This window comes from Aphelocoma coerulescens, chromosome 7 (assembly GCF_041296385.1).
Source record: "Aphelocoma coerulescens isolate FSJ_1873_10779 chromosome 7, UR_Acoe_1.0, whole genome shotgun sequence".
Taxonomy (NCBI): Eukaryota; Metazoa; Chordata; class Aves; order Passeriformes; family Corvidae; genus Aphelocoma; species Aphelocoma coerulescens.
Genome location: NC_091021.1, coordinates 13,892,099 through 13,908,491, shown reverse-complemented (window position 1 = coordinate 13,908,491; position 16,393 = coordinate 13,892,099). Strand labels below are relative to the sequence as shown.

Below are 16,393 nucleotides of genomic sequence, written 5' to 3'. Positions count from 1 at the left end.
TTTTTTATTATCTAATAAAATTTTTTTAAGTTTAATTAGGGTAGGTAAGAAACAATGCTCAGTGTATTGCAATATATTCAGTACAACAAAAGTTCCCTTTTCTTTCAGTGTTATTTTCACAGAAAATAGTCTCCTTAAGAAATGTTAAGATAATTTTAATCATTGCTCAGAGGTTAGACTTGCAATCAACATTTTTATAGCTAAATGCTACACAAAACTTTGCATCAAGTAGATGTTCAACACTGTACTTAATAGGGTATTGAAATTCAGCCTTAGAAATGAGGTTTGTGTCAAAATCCATCTAACGAGCAATTATATCACTTACAGAAAATAGGCTTTGGTTTTACCTTTTGGGTCGTACCTGTTGTGGAGGGACAAGGATATTACTACTTTTTTTTGAGTTTTTTTTTTTTCTTGTGCATTCTGTTTTCATAGGATGTGTTCATATATGGATAACAAGGATCAGTGATGGGTAGTAGAAGGGTGTTTGTGATGTCTTGTCTGCTTGCAAACACGTTCATGTCTGAGGTGTGCATAACACACATGTACATACACAGCTGCTACTAACTTTGCAAATACCATTTTGCTCAGTTGAATTCTGAATTTTAACTCTCAGAACACCTTAAAAGGATGTTTAATTTTACTGTGGATCTTGGACATGATGTCAACATTCCTTTACTAAGAAACTAAGAAACTTATCTATGAAATTATGCTGTGGGCAGCTAATGTTAGGGTAAAAAAATGACTGAAATTTATAATATGTAGATCATTCTTTTAAGGAGTATAATGAGCAAGGCAGCAGTAGGATGTCTGTTAGGAACTGATTGCTGAAATGAGTAATTCTTACTGAAGGGTTTTTTGTTATTGCCAGGGATGTGACTATCTCTAGAAATGTTACTTTTAGTTTCATTGTTTTCACAGTAATGGTGCATTAGTGTCAAGTCAAAATAATTTTTTTCTACCCCTTCTGTTCTGCTAGTTTATTTGGGAATATATATTTGTGTTTGGAACCACTGTGCTGCTTCTAAAGTTCCTGAATATGTCACGATTTTGCCTGTTACTGATCTTCTGAGACAGCATAACTTTATAGGTTTCTTCTTCAGTTGCTGTAGACTTCATAAACTGGTTTGTCTTTAAAAAAGAAAAAAGAAGTACAATTCTTCTGTGAGTGACAATGATTGACTTTGTAGTCTTCTATTAATGAGTATGGTGAAACAATTCATATGAACTAGCCAATTACTAAATACATTCTGAGGATTTTGGTGATATTTCTGTTACATTTCTTTTAAACATCTCTCCCCTCTCCTCATGTTCCTCTGTCTCAAATTTTATGCGTAAGAGCATCATGATGTTTAGGAGCTTTCTTTAGAGACATGGTTGCTATAGGTCAAGGTCAACTGACTTCTACTACTGAAGTATATAGGGTCATGATGCTTCTGCAAATGAGGTCACTATGTGAAAGGAAAAAACTATTTATTTTCTCTTTTTTTCAAAGGGCTGTGCATACTTTATTAAAATGCACTAGAAACTGCCTAGGAATATTGTGTATTGACAGAGTTAATAACAAACTAGGAGAGACTGATAGCATTAGTTTATCATTAGGGACAGACCTTTCCTCATCAAGGTGACAACCAGTTTTGTAAGCTTACTTTTGCCTTTCTAGAGCCTGACATATAAACTGTCAGAGACAAGGCAAATAATGCAGTCTCACTAAGCAAGGCATCAGTAGGAATAGGACTCTTGGCAGTTGTAAATACTGAAATGTTTTTCTGCACAGACAGAAACACAGTGTGAGAACTGCATGACGTGTGGCAACATCCCAAGATTTATCAAGCCTGTCTGTACTAATGGAAGTTGTTGTGTGTGCTATGCTGTGCAGATGGTTTTACATTTTCTGATGGGTTTTACAATTCAAGTATTTTTTTGTGCTGTTTTTTTTTTCTTCTACTTCCAAAGTTCCATTGCCCCATCCTGTAATGTCCTCTAAAAAGATCAGAGCTGTTTAAACCAAACAAAAGGTAATTAATATGCTGTCATTGAGTAATTGGGGCCAAAGCAAAAACATATTTTTGTGCATTATGCATATTGTCAAATCAATGAGAGAGAAAATAAGGGTGACTTGGTAGAAGTTGTTCTAGGTTTGTCTCAGGTTTACATCTAAGAAAGCTAAATACACATTCAGGATAGTAGCCAAGGGAAGCAATTCCATCTGTTTGGCACTTGTGAGGCCACAGCTGGACTGTTGTATCTAGTTTTGGTCTCCTTTGGTGCAAGAAAGACATTGACGTATTTGAAGCTAGCTCATCACAGGATCACCGGCAAGACCAGGGGTTGAACATGAGACTTGGAGGGAAAGGATAAGTGAACTTCATAGGATAAGAGAGAGTGTAGAGGAGACTACACCTTACCTCTTGAAAGTCCTCAGTGAGAATAGAAGAGGAAATGGACATTAAATGGTCATGAGGAAGATTCTGTTAAGATATGAGGCTTTTTTTTTGTGCTACAAGGGTAGTCAAGCACTGAAACAGATGCCCAGAGTACTTGTGAAACCTTCATCCTTGGAGATGCACAAAAATTGGTTTGGCTCTGAACAACCAGAGTCAACTTTAAGCCAAGTGCCAGTATGGCCCTACTTGGAGTGAAAGAGTGGACCAGTGACTTCCAGAGATCCCTTCCAATCAAAATTGTTCTATGGGCCCTACTCGTTAAACTGGAATCTGGAAAATATATGAAGGTTGAAGTTCTCAATACAAATTGTTTTTTAACATCATAAATCATTGCCTAGAGTATGAAGAGCCATGCAAATTCAAAAAAATTTCAATTATGCTTTCTGGTCTTAGTTGAAGCGGTATAATGTCTCTTCACCACAGTTTACTTGGGTGTAAATTTCTGAGGATGTTCACATGCCCGTATAATTCAAAGGTTATTTGAAGCCAGTTCAGGACTTGAAAAGCATCTGGAAAGGTGTGAGAAGGGGCTGATGCTGGAGAAGTCTGCTGAATGCCAGGCAAGGTGCCTGCTAAAAGTAGGAGTGGGAATGCCTGTGCTGCAGTAGGAACTGGGAGCAGCTTGAGCTCTCCTCATTTGGCTTTCCACCCCTTTGCCTCACTTGACCATGTGTGGCTTGGAGTATCCAGAGTTACTGTGGATTCTCTCTCAACAAAGATGCTTGTTCTGTCAGGTGGGGTTTGTGTTGTTGTGTTACTGTGCAGTTAATTTAGCATTGAAGTAGTATTCTAAGGTAAGGTATTTCTTATTATGAAGTTGCTGTAATTCATACTATGAGAGTGAACATTTATTGCTGCTTACTCACAATATAGTAACTAAGATGTCACTTTCATTTCTAAGTACAGACTGTCTTATTTCATGGCACAGTAAATTTTTCCTTTTCAATGAGTGATTCCAATAAGTGCATTTGACAAGCATGATTCTAGTAAATAATGCAGTCTATGGTATTAACTATCTACATTTTTACAGTGCCATTTTAAATGGACTCTCCAAAATTAGCTCATCTTCTGTAAAGCCCATATAGGTGAAAGTACTCAGTTTCAAGTTAAGCAGAAAGGAAATAATCAGTCTTGCATTCCACAGTCCTCCTTCAATTTGTTTTTTTCACTTGGATACAGGAAGAATAAAAGCAAAGGGCATTTGTTATCTAGCAAAACTCAGAAGCTATTTCACGTGAAAACATAATGAGTGTGACAGGCTACAAATAGCAGTGAACATGAATCTTTTACAGAAGAAAGGAGAAATGTCCTTTGGTGTATTTACTTCAATCAACCCTAATAAGCCTTGTTTTATGTGTTTTATGCATCCGCCATCATAATTATAAATCCTTGACATTTTAGCACTAGCATTTATATCTGCCAGGGAAGCTACCCGAAGTCAGCCCTCAAGGAATGTCTGTATTGTACTATGGATCTCCATAACAGCTCTCAAGTAGTTATTAAGTGGTTTAAAAAATTACGTTTCAGTCATGCTTGAAGGGCTCATCAAATTTTGCCACAAATATCAATGTTAAGTACCCAATCAGCTGCATTGTTTGAAGTACAGTCACATGTGCCCATGGAGGAATAGGTTGGACAGGAAGAAGAATTATATAAGGGCTTATCAATCAGGTTTGTTTTTTTTTTTCATGACCTTTCAAAAACTCCTTTCCCTTCTTCCTGAAAGAGCTGGGCCTGGCAGCTGCTAGGCATGCTGCTTCTCTTCCTATTTAATATTTTCCTGATATTCTTAGAAACTTTTCAGAGCAGAGGCTACCAGTGTTTGTATATGTGCAGTAGGACTATGTTCTTAGCTGCTTTTGGACAGTACCAAAAAAATCTGAATAACAAGGATAGGAAAAGTGTCAGGTGGTCTTTGGGAAGATACTTTGGTGTATGTCGTTTTGGCATGTAGGTAAACAAGATGAGCTAATCACCATAGCTTTCATGTAATATATCTGTAATTTGTTTTCATATGTAGGTGTGAAGGAAGGATTGCCATATGGTGTGTATATTGGTATTTTTCCTTGACAGCCTTTATTTTAAGTTTAAGGAATTCCAAAGCATACTATTATGTAAGAATACCATTTCAAGCACTCATCAGTATATACCAAAAGAATACCTTGAAAGAATGTTGAAGAAATGTTGTAGAGCTCCAGGAAAGTTTTAAATTGAAAAATTAAACAACGCTTTCATCCATTTTGAGGTACCCTAATTACCTTAGTTCTGTCTATGTTGCACTGTTACCAGTCTTTCGTCTTTTAACCATTTGAGCAGGATTCTTTCACAAGTAATATATAAAATCTGATTTTACATTAATTGGTTTGTGGAGTTCTGAAGCAACTTTCACAGTGTCTTTGTGAAGACTTTTTTTTTTTTGGTTCAACATATGGTACACTTTACTCTCAGTCTTCTTGCCTCAATGTAAAGACTTCTTGTCCCCCTGTGGGCAGAAGTTAAACGTGTAACTCATGCCTATAGAAGAGTTTCTGTTAGGAAGATAAATTGCAGAAATGTCCCTGCTGTTGTTCATGCTTGGTGACACATATATGCACAGTGCTCTGGGGTGCTCTCCTGGGAGCAGGGGCACAGACATCGGTCCAGCTTTGTTAAATATCACTAGATTATGGATAGTGGTAGTCTAAGGAAGCATTAACTCAGTGATGTGTTGACAGAAGTTTGCTTTGTGTGGTTCACAGATCTGAATCAGCTGGCAATGAAGAGTTGCTTTTCCTCCTGATTTAGTTCCCTGAACTGACTCACTCTGGGTCTAGCAAGTGGAGCGCTTGTGGCTGGGGAAGAGGAAAGTCACCCTACAGCGGCCTCAAATAGATGGCAGATTTTGAACTTGAGATGGGTTGGTGCAAACTGCTGGCTAGAGAGGTACCCTTGCCCTTACCTTGCGTTGCTGCTGGTGCTTTAGTGTCTTAGATAGTTGGAGTAAAGAACTGACCTTGCCAAACTACTGAAAGAAAGGAAGCATGAAAAGAAAAAAAAGAGAAAAGGATCCCTTGATCTCTTTTCTCTTTTTGCATTGGTTGTATGTAGGTTGCTGTCAACTGCAGCCTTTTTCCATCTGTTGTCATAGGTGCAAGTACCTGGGCAGAATTGAAGGTCTGATCTTTTAAATTATTTTTAAATGTTATTTTGAACATTGCTGTGTTCTGGTATCAGTGTGTCACATATAGAGATAGTGTGTATCTTTGTATCTCTTTGTTATGTATGTGTAGGGATAAATGCAAGATCAGTCCTACAGATCCCAAATGGAGGGACCAAAGTCGTGTGGTGCTGTGGTAAACATCAGTTTCTGCTGTAGCTTAAGCCATCACTTCTCCTTATGTCATGAAGCTTGATCAAATTGTCACTGAACTTTTAATTCACTCCTTCTAACAGCTCTTTGTTAAAATTCAGGTGCTTTCTGTGTAAAGTCATTTACTAATGGACCCAAAAAAGGAGAGTATTTTAGCCACATTATTTTATGAGCAATTGGTAACCACTCCCACAGGAGCACTGGTCATCAAAAGTAAAGATATGGTTAAAAAAGGTCTTTTTTCCTAAATGGGCATTTAAAATCATGGATAGAGAGTAGCTGAACAGGAAACAAACATGCCTGGAATAAACCCCCAATTTTACTGCCTCCAGTTATCCCTAAGTGAGAGAATAATCTAGATAAAGTGAATGTGGAAAAAAAAATTAAGAGGAAAAATTTCCATCCAACGTGAATGAAAAATTTAGTAAAAGTTGAGCATTTAATTGCTTTTTGTATTTTTGAATATATTATTTAAGTTGTTGAAAATTGTATCTTTTCAATCATGTACCAATGCTAGCCTATGACTGAGAACTTCTCTTAGTGATTTTATCCTGACAGTAATTGAAAGCTGATTAATTTAATTGCAAACAAGCTTGTATTTTGCCATTTCTTCCTTAGTACTTTGTGTACATACCTCGTGTTCGGGGTCAGAAAGGAAATAGTGTTATCTATTTTCTAATTCAGTACAGAAAAGCTAGTAAAATATACAGGTTTTAACCTTATTAATGGTAATCTAGTTGTCAAAAGTGTAGTTTGGAGAGAAATAATTATGAACCCTTTTATTTAAAATGGTGTATAGGGCAGTGTAAAGTCAGCTGTTCATGACTCAACAAACAAGTGCCTTAAATCACTGCTATTTGTTCAAAGGTGAGGATGTTTTTCTTTAGAATTCTGAAACTCCATGAAGTTTTGATTGTTTAATTAAGCCTAATTAGCAATTACTGAAACAAAACTGTTGCAATATTCATTTGGAAGGATTTCTTTTGCTGCCTCGTGTGTGTGTGGTGTCTCTCCCAGTGCCCAGGGAGGCACAGCTGCAGTATGTGCCCTTCGCCCTTTGCTTGATCTTGATCGAAGGAGTGTGTTTGGGAATGTAGTCACATAATTTGAACATAATCTTGTTTTACTTTTCTGCAGGCTTTGCAATTGAAGTATCAGTAAAGTATTGGAAGAACTGTGCCATAGGGCAGCATACAAAATTAAAATTTGGCTGTATCACAGTGCCTTGTAATAAGATAGCACCAAAAATGCTAATAAAATGGAAGTGTTCATTATTGCTGCCTCGTGTTGTGACTATGTCAGTATTGGTAGATAGAGTTAAGTAATCAAAATAATGAAGTACTGAATTTTGGTAATTTATGGATTTTTCAGGTAACTGGTAGGATGGTAATAGAGATTGCAGTAATAATAATGGTTGTAGAACCATTTCACCTATATAGATATTCGTGTTCTTCAAATAACCTTTAATAAAGGAGACATCTGACTACAGCAAGTGTACAAAATTGTACAATTTACGCAGTTTACAAATGTCTACAGTAATATTTTGATGTGCTAAAAAAAAACCCCAATCAGCTGACCTACTGAATTCTCAGTATTTGTAAATATTGAACTGATAAAGAATAAACTAGTGTTGCAAACAGTGGTGTTGTTTTATTGATATGGTTGTGGAGATTTCTTAATGTGTCCTGAAATTCTTTTCAATCAGAAGAGTTTGGCAATCTGTTCCAATTAAAGAGTTTTCCGTATTGGATGAGAAGTCAATTATGAGAATTATTTTTGAGTAGTTAATTTATATAACCTTACTTGTATTAATTCCCTCTGAAAGGCTGAAGCAGATATTTATAATACTTTGATTGATTAGCAGTGTATTTGTGTTAGAATTGCTACTGGTAAGACTCTGCTGCAACTGTGGTCCTGAGGAGTTCTCCCCCAAATAAACATTTTAGAAAACAAATGGCTGTTTATTTCACTGGGGAGGAAAGGCATCACATCTTTGCTACCCCTACAGGCAGTACTGTAGCATCTCCTTTCCACATTCTGCAAAAAATGGGAGTTTAACTCTAGATCATGTTACTTAATTACTGGTGTGTTCCATACTGTAAAGAAATAGATTTTCCTTGGTTTTTTTAATCTGTCAAAATAGTGCCTGAGTGTAGACTAGGGAACTGTGGGTTTCTCTCAGAAGTCACTCACAGAATGTCAGCAGTAAGGGGCTTCCCGTTTTCAGGCAGGTGTTGGGCCTATGTGGTCTAGGTCAGGTGGAGTCGTCTTCCAGCTGTTTGTCAGGCTGTCCCATAGGTGTTGGCTCGCAACTGTACCCTGTCTGCTCCGGCTTGGAGTGTGGAAATGGAGAGCTGGTGTGGGCACAACTGGGAAGGGGAGTAGTGTTGTCTTCTCTTCTCATGCCTCTGCTGCAGGAGTTGGGTGGAGGAGAGCCAGCATGTCTCCATCTGCTGAACCTTCTTGGTCGTTGAATGTGAGATGCAGGTACATCAAGGTGCAGAGCTGACAAGAGCATTGACTCACTTGTAACCCGTCTGTATAGAGAGGAGAGCTGGGGGCTTTATCCGCACTCGGGCACTGTGATTTCTGCCCCTCAACCTGCCTGAACCCAGCTCATTTCTGAGCAGGTGTCAATGCATGTGTTTGACTTGTAACTTCAGCTCCTGGGCAGTGTCACCCAGTGCTAGGCACGTGCTTTAGGGACCCTCAGCGACATGAGGATATTGCTGTTGCAATAGAAACTTTATTTTAACTTGGGCCCTCCACAGGTTGGGTGAGCACCACCAATGCTCTTGACCTGGTGCAGGACAGGGCCTTTGAATGCAGGACCCCCTCAGCCCTCAGGGGCAGTGCCTGCCCTGCACTGAGGGCCTTTCAAAAGGAGCCATGGGGATGTGGTTACCAGCCCCGGGGGCAGTGACAGGTGACCATGATGAGGAGCAGGCGCAGCCTTGCCAGGAATGCAGGGAACTGGCTGCGGTGTGGCCATGGTGCAGTTGGCCTCTGGGGGCTGGCAGGTGGGTAAGGCGCCGATCTGTGAGCAGTGTCTGGAGTCTGTGGCCTGACTTACCTGTTAAAATAATTTTATTTCATTTCTGCACAAGATTGATTTGATCTTCAGGGGACTGAGGTGTGGTGCTTAGAAGCCACAGTATGCAATAGTGTCATAATGTACGTGAGCCTGTGAGAGAATCTCTGGCTGCTGCCCTGGTCTCTGCCTGAGACCAGGGGAAAATACTTGTAGAGAGCACCCAGAAGTAGGGTAATTATAGCATCACTTTATCCTGGTTTGCCCTTCTGGTTTATACTACTACATGTTTTAGAGGTTTCTGAGACTGAGGTCGTGCTTGTACCTATCCATTTTCTTGCTGGTGTTTTCCATCACTTTGTCTAATTTTTTTTTTAACCAATTCTTGCTTTTCACCTCTGCAACATCCTGGGGCAGTAAGTGTAGAATATTCCAAAGTAATACAGCATTTAATATTCTACAGTGTAAAACCAAGGGGAAACTCAGCTTGGTCTAGTTGAGGAATTCAGTTGTTCCCATCAAATCACAACCGAGTTTCATTTATTCCATTCTACATTGTGGATGCTCAAATGAACTTTGTATCCTGCTAAAATGCTTTCAGTGCCACAGTCCTACACAGTCTCCAATTTCCTCTTCATTAGTAACAGCCTCCTTCTTAGAAATTAAATTTCCACAGTGAAAGTGAGATTGAGAAAGCAAATCTTTTGGTGTACAATGGTTGAGGAACTTACTGAATCAGGATGAACTTCCATAATATCAGGAATATGAATAGTCATTTTAGAAACAAATGAAAGATACTATGGGACGGGGGTTAGGTTTTGTTTCTTCTTCTTGGTGCTGGAGAAAATTGCTGTGATCTGTATCGTGTCTGGATATCAGTCAGCCTTTTTGGCTCTATGTAATTTTGGGACATAAAGGAATGCAGTGTGAACACTTGAAATGTTATGCAGGAATAAGGTACAAAGAGACTTGTCCTTGTTACTGGAGTTAATCTTTTCTGTATACTGTGGACAAGTAAAAACCAAATTGTGTGTTGTAAAACCTTAGTTGTATAGCCATGGAAAGGAAATAGGCTTCACATGGAAAAAGAGAGCAAGTTTTCTACCTAATTTTTTAAAGGGTTTTGTGTGTCTCTAAAGTGTGCTTTGGTAAATATGAGCTGACACATTTCTAGCAACCAAATTATAAATGAGTGGAAGACCTGAAAATGTCAGTTTCTTCCTTTTCGAAGCACGTCAGGATTTTTCTTTCCTTTTCTTTCATGCATTCGTTTTTTCCCTTGGGCAAATGAGTTTGTTTAAACGTTTGTTTCAGTATACTGTTTTTCATATATATATATATATAATTGTATATTGTATAATTGTTGACGCTTGGAAGTGTCAGAGGATATTTGATGTACTAATACTTTTATAAGAGAGAGCATATGCATGCCTTAAAATAACACAGAGAGAGGTAAAAAGTAGTAAATCAACCCTTTAAGCTTGTTTCTGTGTATATCTTGACATTGCCTAACCAGTTGTGCGTGTTGTGGTATTTTTCACAATTAGCTGGGAAAAACATTAGGATAATCTGAGGGAGTTCAGAAAAAGTGAAATAAATGAGCACCTTAGGCGAAGTGTTTGCCATTTAAGTGGCACAAGGACTGTCATGTCAGGTGGTGGGGTAGGGAAAACATTTGAACTGCTGCTCTTACCTCTTCTGCTTTTGGAGAGGACTCTGGGGTGCCAAGCATCCTGTTGGTTGAGAACATCAACCTTCTATTTCATTTTAATCATATTTTGGTTTGTTTCCCCAGACCTATAACATGCTTAACTATTTTCCTGAAACTTTAATACAATTTACACCCAGCCACATGTGTGAGTCACTTCTTGATGAGGCTGCATAACCACTGTCTGATCCCTTTATATTAGTAGGGGGCAAAAGCATGATCTTTGTGAAAGGCCAGGTTATCATAGGCAAAAAAAAATGATTCTGGTGTTTTTTATGATTTTCATGTCCTCATTGCTGTGACCTTGGACAACAGACTTTAGAGCCTGTTGCTGCTTTTACTGTTGGCCTTCCCGAGTGCCTGAAGTAGTGGAAGAGGCAGTGACTGAGAGACAGTTTTCAGAAAATGTGTGCTTGATACATGCAGGGCAGGATGGGAGGAAGGAATAGATGCGTGCTGGGTAGAGAGGTGCTGGGGGTATATGTGCAGTACTGGACCAAGAAACTTCCATCCTTACAGAGATACAGGTTGGACAGCTAGGGAGCCCTCATGCTCTGTCATTGTGCTGGATGTATCTTGTCCTTGGAATGTAGTTATTATGTTCTTACAAATACAACGTGCATCTGCTCACTCAGTGCAGCTTCTATGGTTGTGTTACCTTTGTGCAGCATGTCAGTCAGTAGCACTAAAAGTTTTTAGACTAATAACACCCTCTACCCCCAAGAATTAAATGATGTTTTGTGGTTTTTAAACATGTTCATCTTTAAGTGTTTTGAAATCATATAAAATACTCACTAATGGTAGCGTGCTAACTCTGAGAAATGTGTGTCAGCACAGGGCAGTGCTGAAGCATACACTTAAGTCATATTGAAGTCAATGTATCTAAACACAAATGTATGTGCTTTCTGGGATCTGTATGTTTGTTGTTAGCTGTTCTGAAATTACATCATTATTTTTGTACTTTAAAGGAAGTGTAAGTTTTATTTTTTTGAAAAAAAATGGAGTTTGGAAATACTTTAAATATACAAACTGCATTATCTTTTGTTTTGATAGCTGATTGCTGTTTATGATGAACAAGAAACTCCCCGTAAGACTGATGGCACCAATGGCAATTTGACAGACAGAAATAGCCCAGACTCCTTTGAGACGGAGGTAGCAACTCAGCTGGCTGCCTTTCAGCCCATTGGTGAGATTGAAGTGACTCCTTCTGCCCTAAAACTGGGTATGTATATCTTGTATGGTGTTTTCTTTCCTTTTTCTTTTTCTGTGTATGTCTGTAATCTGATTTTATATAGTTAAGGATTTATTTCTTTTTAGCATCCCGTTGTTTGCCTAGCAGTTCAATGAGGGGTCTTTAGGGGATGCTGTATGGGGAGTCTCTGAGGTCACTTGCTCTGTTCAGCCTGGAGAAGGGGAGACTGAGGGAGACCTCATTGAGGTCTAAAGCTCTCTTTGAAGGGACATGGAGGGCTGGACACCAGTCTCTCTGGTGACCAGTGACAGAACCCAAGGGAATGACATGAAGCTGAGTCAGGGGAGGCTTAGTTTGGATATTAAAAAAAGGGTCTTCACCCAGAGGGTGACTGGGAACTGCAACAGGTTCCCCAGCAGCAAGCCTGACAGAGTTGAAGCAGTATTTGGAGAACCCTTTTTGGCACATGGTGTGACTCTTGGGGATGTCCTGTGCACGGCCAGGAGTTGCTGGTAATCTATTGTAGTATTCTGGGAGCACACAAGATGAAAGCTTTGCTAAGTATTTACAAATAACACAGTAATTAAAACAAAAAAACAGATTTTTTTTTTTTAAGAACCTGGGTTCAATGAGTGTAAAATTGCTGCGTGCAAATGCTTTTACCAGGTATGTGAGCTAGTGTGGCAAGGGGGACGTGCTAGTTGCAAACAGTTCAGCTCTTTGCCTTTGAAGGAGTTGCACAACTGGGTCTGTTTGCCTTTCTGACTTTCAAGTGAGCAGACTGTGATTAGGAAAGGCTGCTGCTTAATTCCCTCTTACATCAGAGGGTACTACATGAACTGCTGCAACTCTGGTGCCCTATGTTGTTTAAATGTGCCTGGATGGCCAGGAGTTCAGACTGGTTTCCAGCTATAGAGCTGGTCTTGTATGTTGTACACAAAACAGTTTGAAATACTTTCTTGGATTGAGAGTAGGCTGAGCTGTCACCTAAGTACTGGGATACAGAAGCTTTCAGAACCAGATTGAAGGTGAATGCTCTGTCTGCCTGTAAAGCAAATGAATAATGCTCAGGAGAGCCTGCTCTGCATCCCACCAGAGCCCAGCGCCCAGCTCACCCCGTGTTCCCAAGTGCTGCTGGCAGTCTCTAAATGCTGTGCTATAGAATCTGAGTGTTAAGCAGCTGGAGGAAGGATAGAAGTGCTGTCTCTAGTTGTGCTATTCTCATGGAGTAGTCTGATTACAACTTCAGAAGTGGAATGTTCACTTGTCTATTTTAATTATATTTTTAAAGGAAAAGGCTAATTAACAAAAGCAGTGATCTAAAATAAAATTTCAACTAAAGTTCACTGGATGAAGCTGTGTAACTTAACTTCTAATAGAAGTCTGTGCTCGTTTTTGTGCCTGCTGTAGAGAATACTACATGAGAATTTTTAGTGTAAAAATGACTCTAAATTAGAATGAGAAAACTGCATGAGGATTTTGAGAGTAAAATTTGTGTTCTTGGGTCATATTTTCTATATTCTAGAATAGAAAAATCATTTTCTATATTTAATGAAACACAGGAATGTCTCACAACTAAAAATCTTGAGACAAGACTTATTATTGATATAACTTGTATGTATTTGTTTTTTGGTAAGCATGAGATGTGGAACAGCTTATAGCTCAAGGTTTGGTGGTTAAAAGTTTTGCCACTTCATTTGTTGCATATTTTTGTATTGCACTGTTACCATGTTATAGCATGTTTCAGAAAGTAGCAATTGTTCTCCAAATACCTCTGAGTACTGTTAAAAAAAAAAAAGAAGGTGTTTTGTCTAGCATACTGTTGTTATGTAAGTTGAGGGTTGGAGAGGGGAGTACTTCAGCCTCACACAGTTTTATGTAAATCAGTTAAGTGCTCGAGCTCTTGAGTTCATCAGTAAGCTACCACATAGTTAATTTCCTAGTATTTATGAAATCCTCCTCTAGAGTGTAAAGGAGATGAAATATAATGTGGGAAGAGCAGTCAGGATTCTATTTTGTTTTCAGTGCAATACTAACATATTTGAAGTTTAATCTTAAAAGAAGAGATAGTAAATGTAGTGGGTTTGTCTCATAAGTTCTGCTTCAAATTGGTTTCTTTTACAAGGTAAGTGAAAGTTTTCCTACCTGTTAGTCCTATAACTCAGTTTGTACTCTGAAATGTAATTGTTTTCTCTTCTGGATTTTACATGAGGGTTTACAATTCTTTGGACTTAATTTTTGCCCTTGTCTTTCGTGTACAAGTCCCTGGTCCTTAAATTATGTGGCTATTTCCATTAGAGGCAAATTGAAAAGTAAATGAAGAAATAGAAGGACAGTTTGGTGGCATCAATATCATTGATGCATGAACCACAGTAGTCTGGCTTTCTGTCTAATTATTGAATTGACTCCCACTTGCTAGCAGAAATAAATAATACTAATTTATAAAGCTGTTTTTATTTTGGGAGCAAGGATGTGATTGAATATATACGTAGGAAAAAGGTGTTGCTTTCCATAGTAGAGCTGTGCTTCAAGAACTGACATGTGCTTACCTTTCTGAGTGTTTTTCCTGAGTGTTTTTAGGAAGGAAATGCAGGGAATTCATCGTTATATGAATTGTCAGATTGTGGAACAATTTTTCCTGTTAATTTCTGTTGGATGTTTTATAATTTATGAAATCAGATCCATGGTTTTATGTAGAAACAATGTCTGGTTAATGATCTGCTTGTGGAATACTTAGTGCTTGGTGCTTAATAAGCACGTGAAACTAAACACTGCTCTTGTCAGATGTGAGAGAATTGGCACTGGCTTAGAAAAGACACATGAGATACTGCCTTAAAACTTTTGTCTTTTATAAATTGTGTATTTGATCTAGTTAAGTGAATTGTATGTTATACCCAATCTTAAAGCCCTTCATGTACAGATAGAGATGGCAACAATTTTTTTAAATTTTTTGTTGGCTTTTTTTTTTTTTTTATGGTTACTTCTTTGAGGGTGTTTTTCTGGTTGGTATTCTGGAATATTGATCAGCTTCACTGTCTGAAAGAATAGATTTTCCATGACGTAGTTGGTTACCCTTTATTTTTGCCTTTATCACCTGTAGCTCTGAAAGTGAACTAGAATAAAAACAGTCTTTGTATTTGACTGAAAAGCTAAAATAACCTTATATTTTACATTGCTTTCACATCTTGGCAAAATTTTAGAGCAAAAAAGTAAGTTTAATTTACTTGATATCAAATTACTTTCTTAGTATATATCTCCTTAAAACAGTTCAGGAAATTATTCAGCTATTTGTTTTCTTTACCCTGAAATAAACACTGCTCTACTTTTAAAGCTAACTCTGTTCCTATACAGGTACAATTGTGGGTTCTTATATTAAATTTAAGGAAATTTCAGGAAGATTTCAAGGGTTTGTGGACATGGTATCTTCTGTGTCCATAACATGAGGTGAGGTGCAAACAGATTGAAGAGCCTCCCTCCTTGCCCCACAGCACTGGATTATTAGGTGCTGTTGCTGACAGTGTCTTTTAATAGTGAAAAACCAAAAATTCAAATTTGTCAGAATCTGTGCTTGAGTAAAGAAAACATTTCATGCTACAATACAAATGGTAATAAGACACCTGCTAAGATATATTACAGAATTTAGAGAAGCACACAACTGTTTAATGTGTTCAGGCAGCTGTTTGAAATAGGGAAGAAATTGATCTACTGATTTTGTTATTTTTGTGGATACTAGAGCATTGAGACACAGTTGCTAAGATGGCAGCAGAGCTTGTCTTGTGTAACTGTTTCTCGTGAGCAGAATTTCCTGGAGTACAATAATGATGTGGCCATGACAACAGTTTTCAAAGAATGATACAGCCAACTAAAGGCTGAAATAGCTGATGTACATTTGAAAAATTTATTGGAGGTAAACTTCAACATCTCTAACCCAAATACCACTGTAAATTCTTTACTGCCTTTTTCTTTTTGTACCATGTTTCTTAATTATAAAACTGTGTATAGATAAAACCCTGCAATGAACCCTGAAATCACAGTATGTTGAATACATAGTTAGCTGACTTCAGCCTATGGTGAATGTAAGGTTACACATATCCCAGGGAAAGAGTTTATGACCCTCATAAACCATCTTGTAATCTTCTGTGCACCTGTAAGCGTGCCAGTAGCACTCCTGTTTTCCTTTTGCACCTAATAGTTTACTGTTGTTTTCTTGTGGTTTTCCCCACATGGTAGTTCATGGAACAGGAAAGGGGAGTTATTTTCATTATGTCAATTTGTTTTTTCCTTTTCAGTCCATATGGGCAGGAAGGAGAGAGCACTAATTTATTTATAGAGGATCCGTTTTATGGGCAAGTCACTCTGAGCTGGAAATGCCTTCATGACTGGCTCAGTGTTTTGTTTGCTTCGTTTGGTAAATTATGGTCGAGTACACACAAACTTAGTTGTTGCTTTTCTCTTGCTGATCTCCTTGGTGTTAAGTGGTCAGGATTTTGCCTGGAAGAAGACAAGCAGTATTTAGAGACAGTTGTTGCTTTTGAATACTCAGGGAGGGAAAAAAGAAAGGTATAAAGTAGGCATCTCCATGATTTTTTTTTTTTGGTCATTTTATTTACTCTTTTTCCCTTTAGTTGGGAATTGGTTTGAAGAATCCTGAAGTGGTTTCCTGAGT

General features: G+C 38.2%; 1 protein-coding gene across 4 annotated transcripts in view; it reads left to right on the top strand.

Annotated features, from left to right (window-relative positions):
• PARD3B (par-3 family cell polarity regulator beta) overlaps positions 1-16,393 on the top strand; it is a 416,855-nt gene that overhangs the window by 125,636 nt on the left and 274,826 nt on the right. For all 4 annotated transcript variants that reach the window (XM_069022266.1, XM_069022270.1, XM_069022267.1 and 1 more), the window contains one exon: positions 11,589-11,757. In XM_069022266.1, the coding sequence (XP_068878367.1) occupies positions 11,589-11,757 (169 nt within the window). The remainder of the gene's footprint in view (positions 1-11,588; positions 11,758-16,393) is intronic.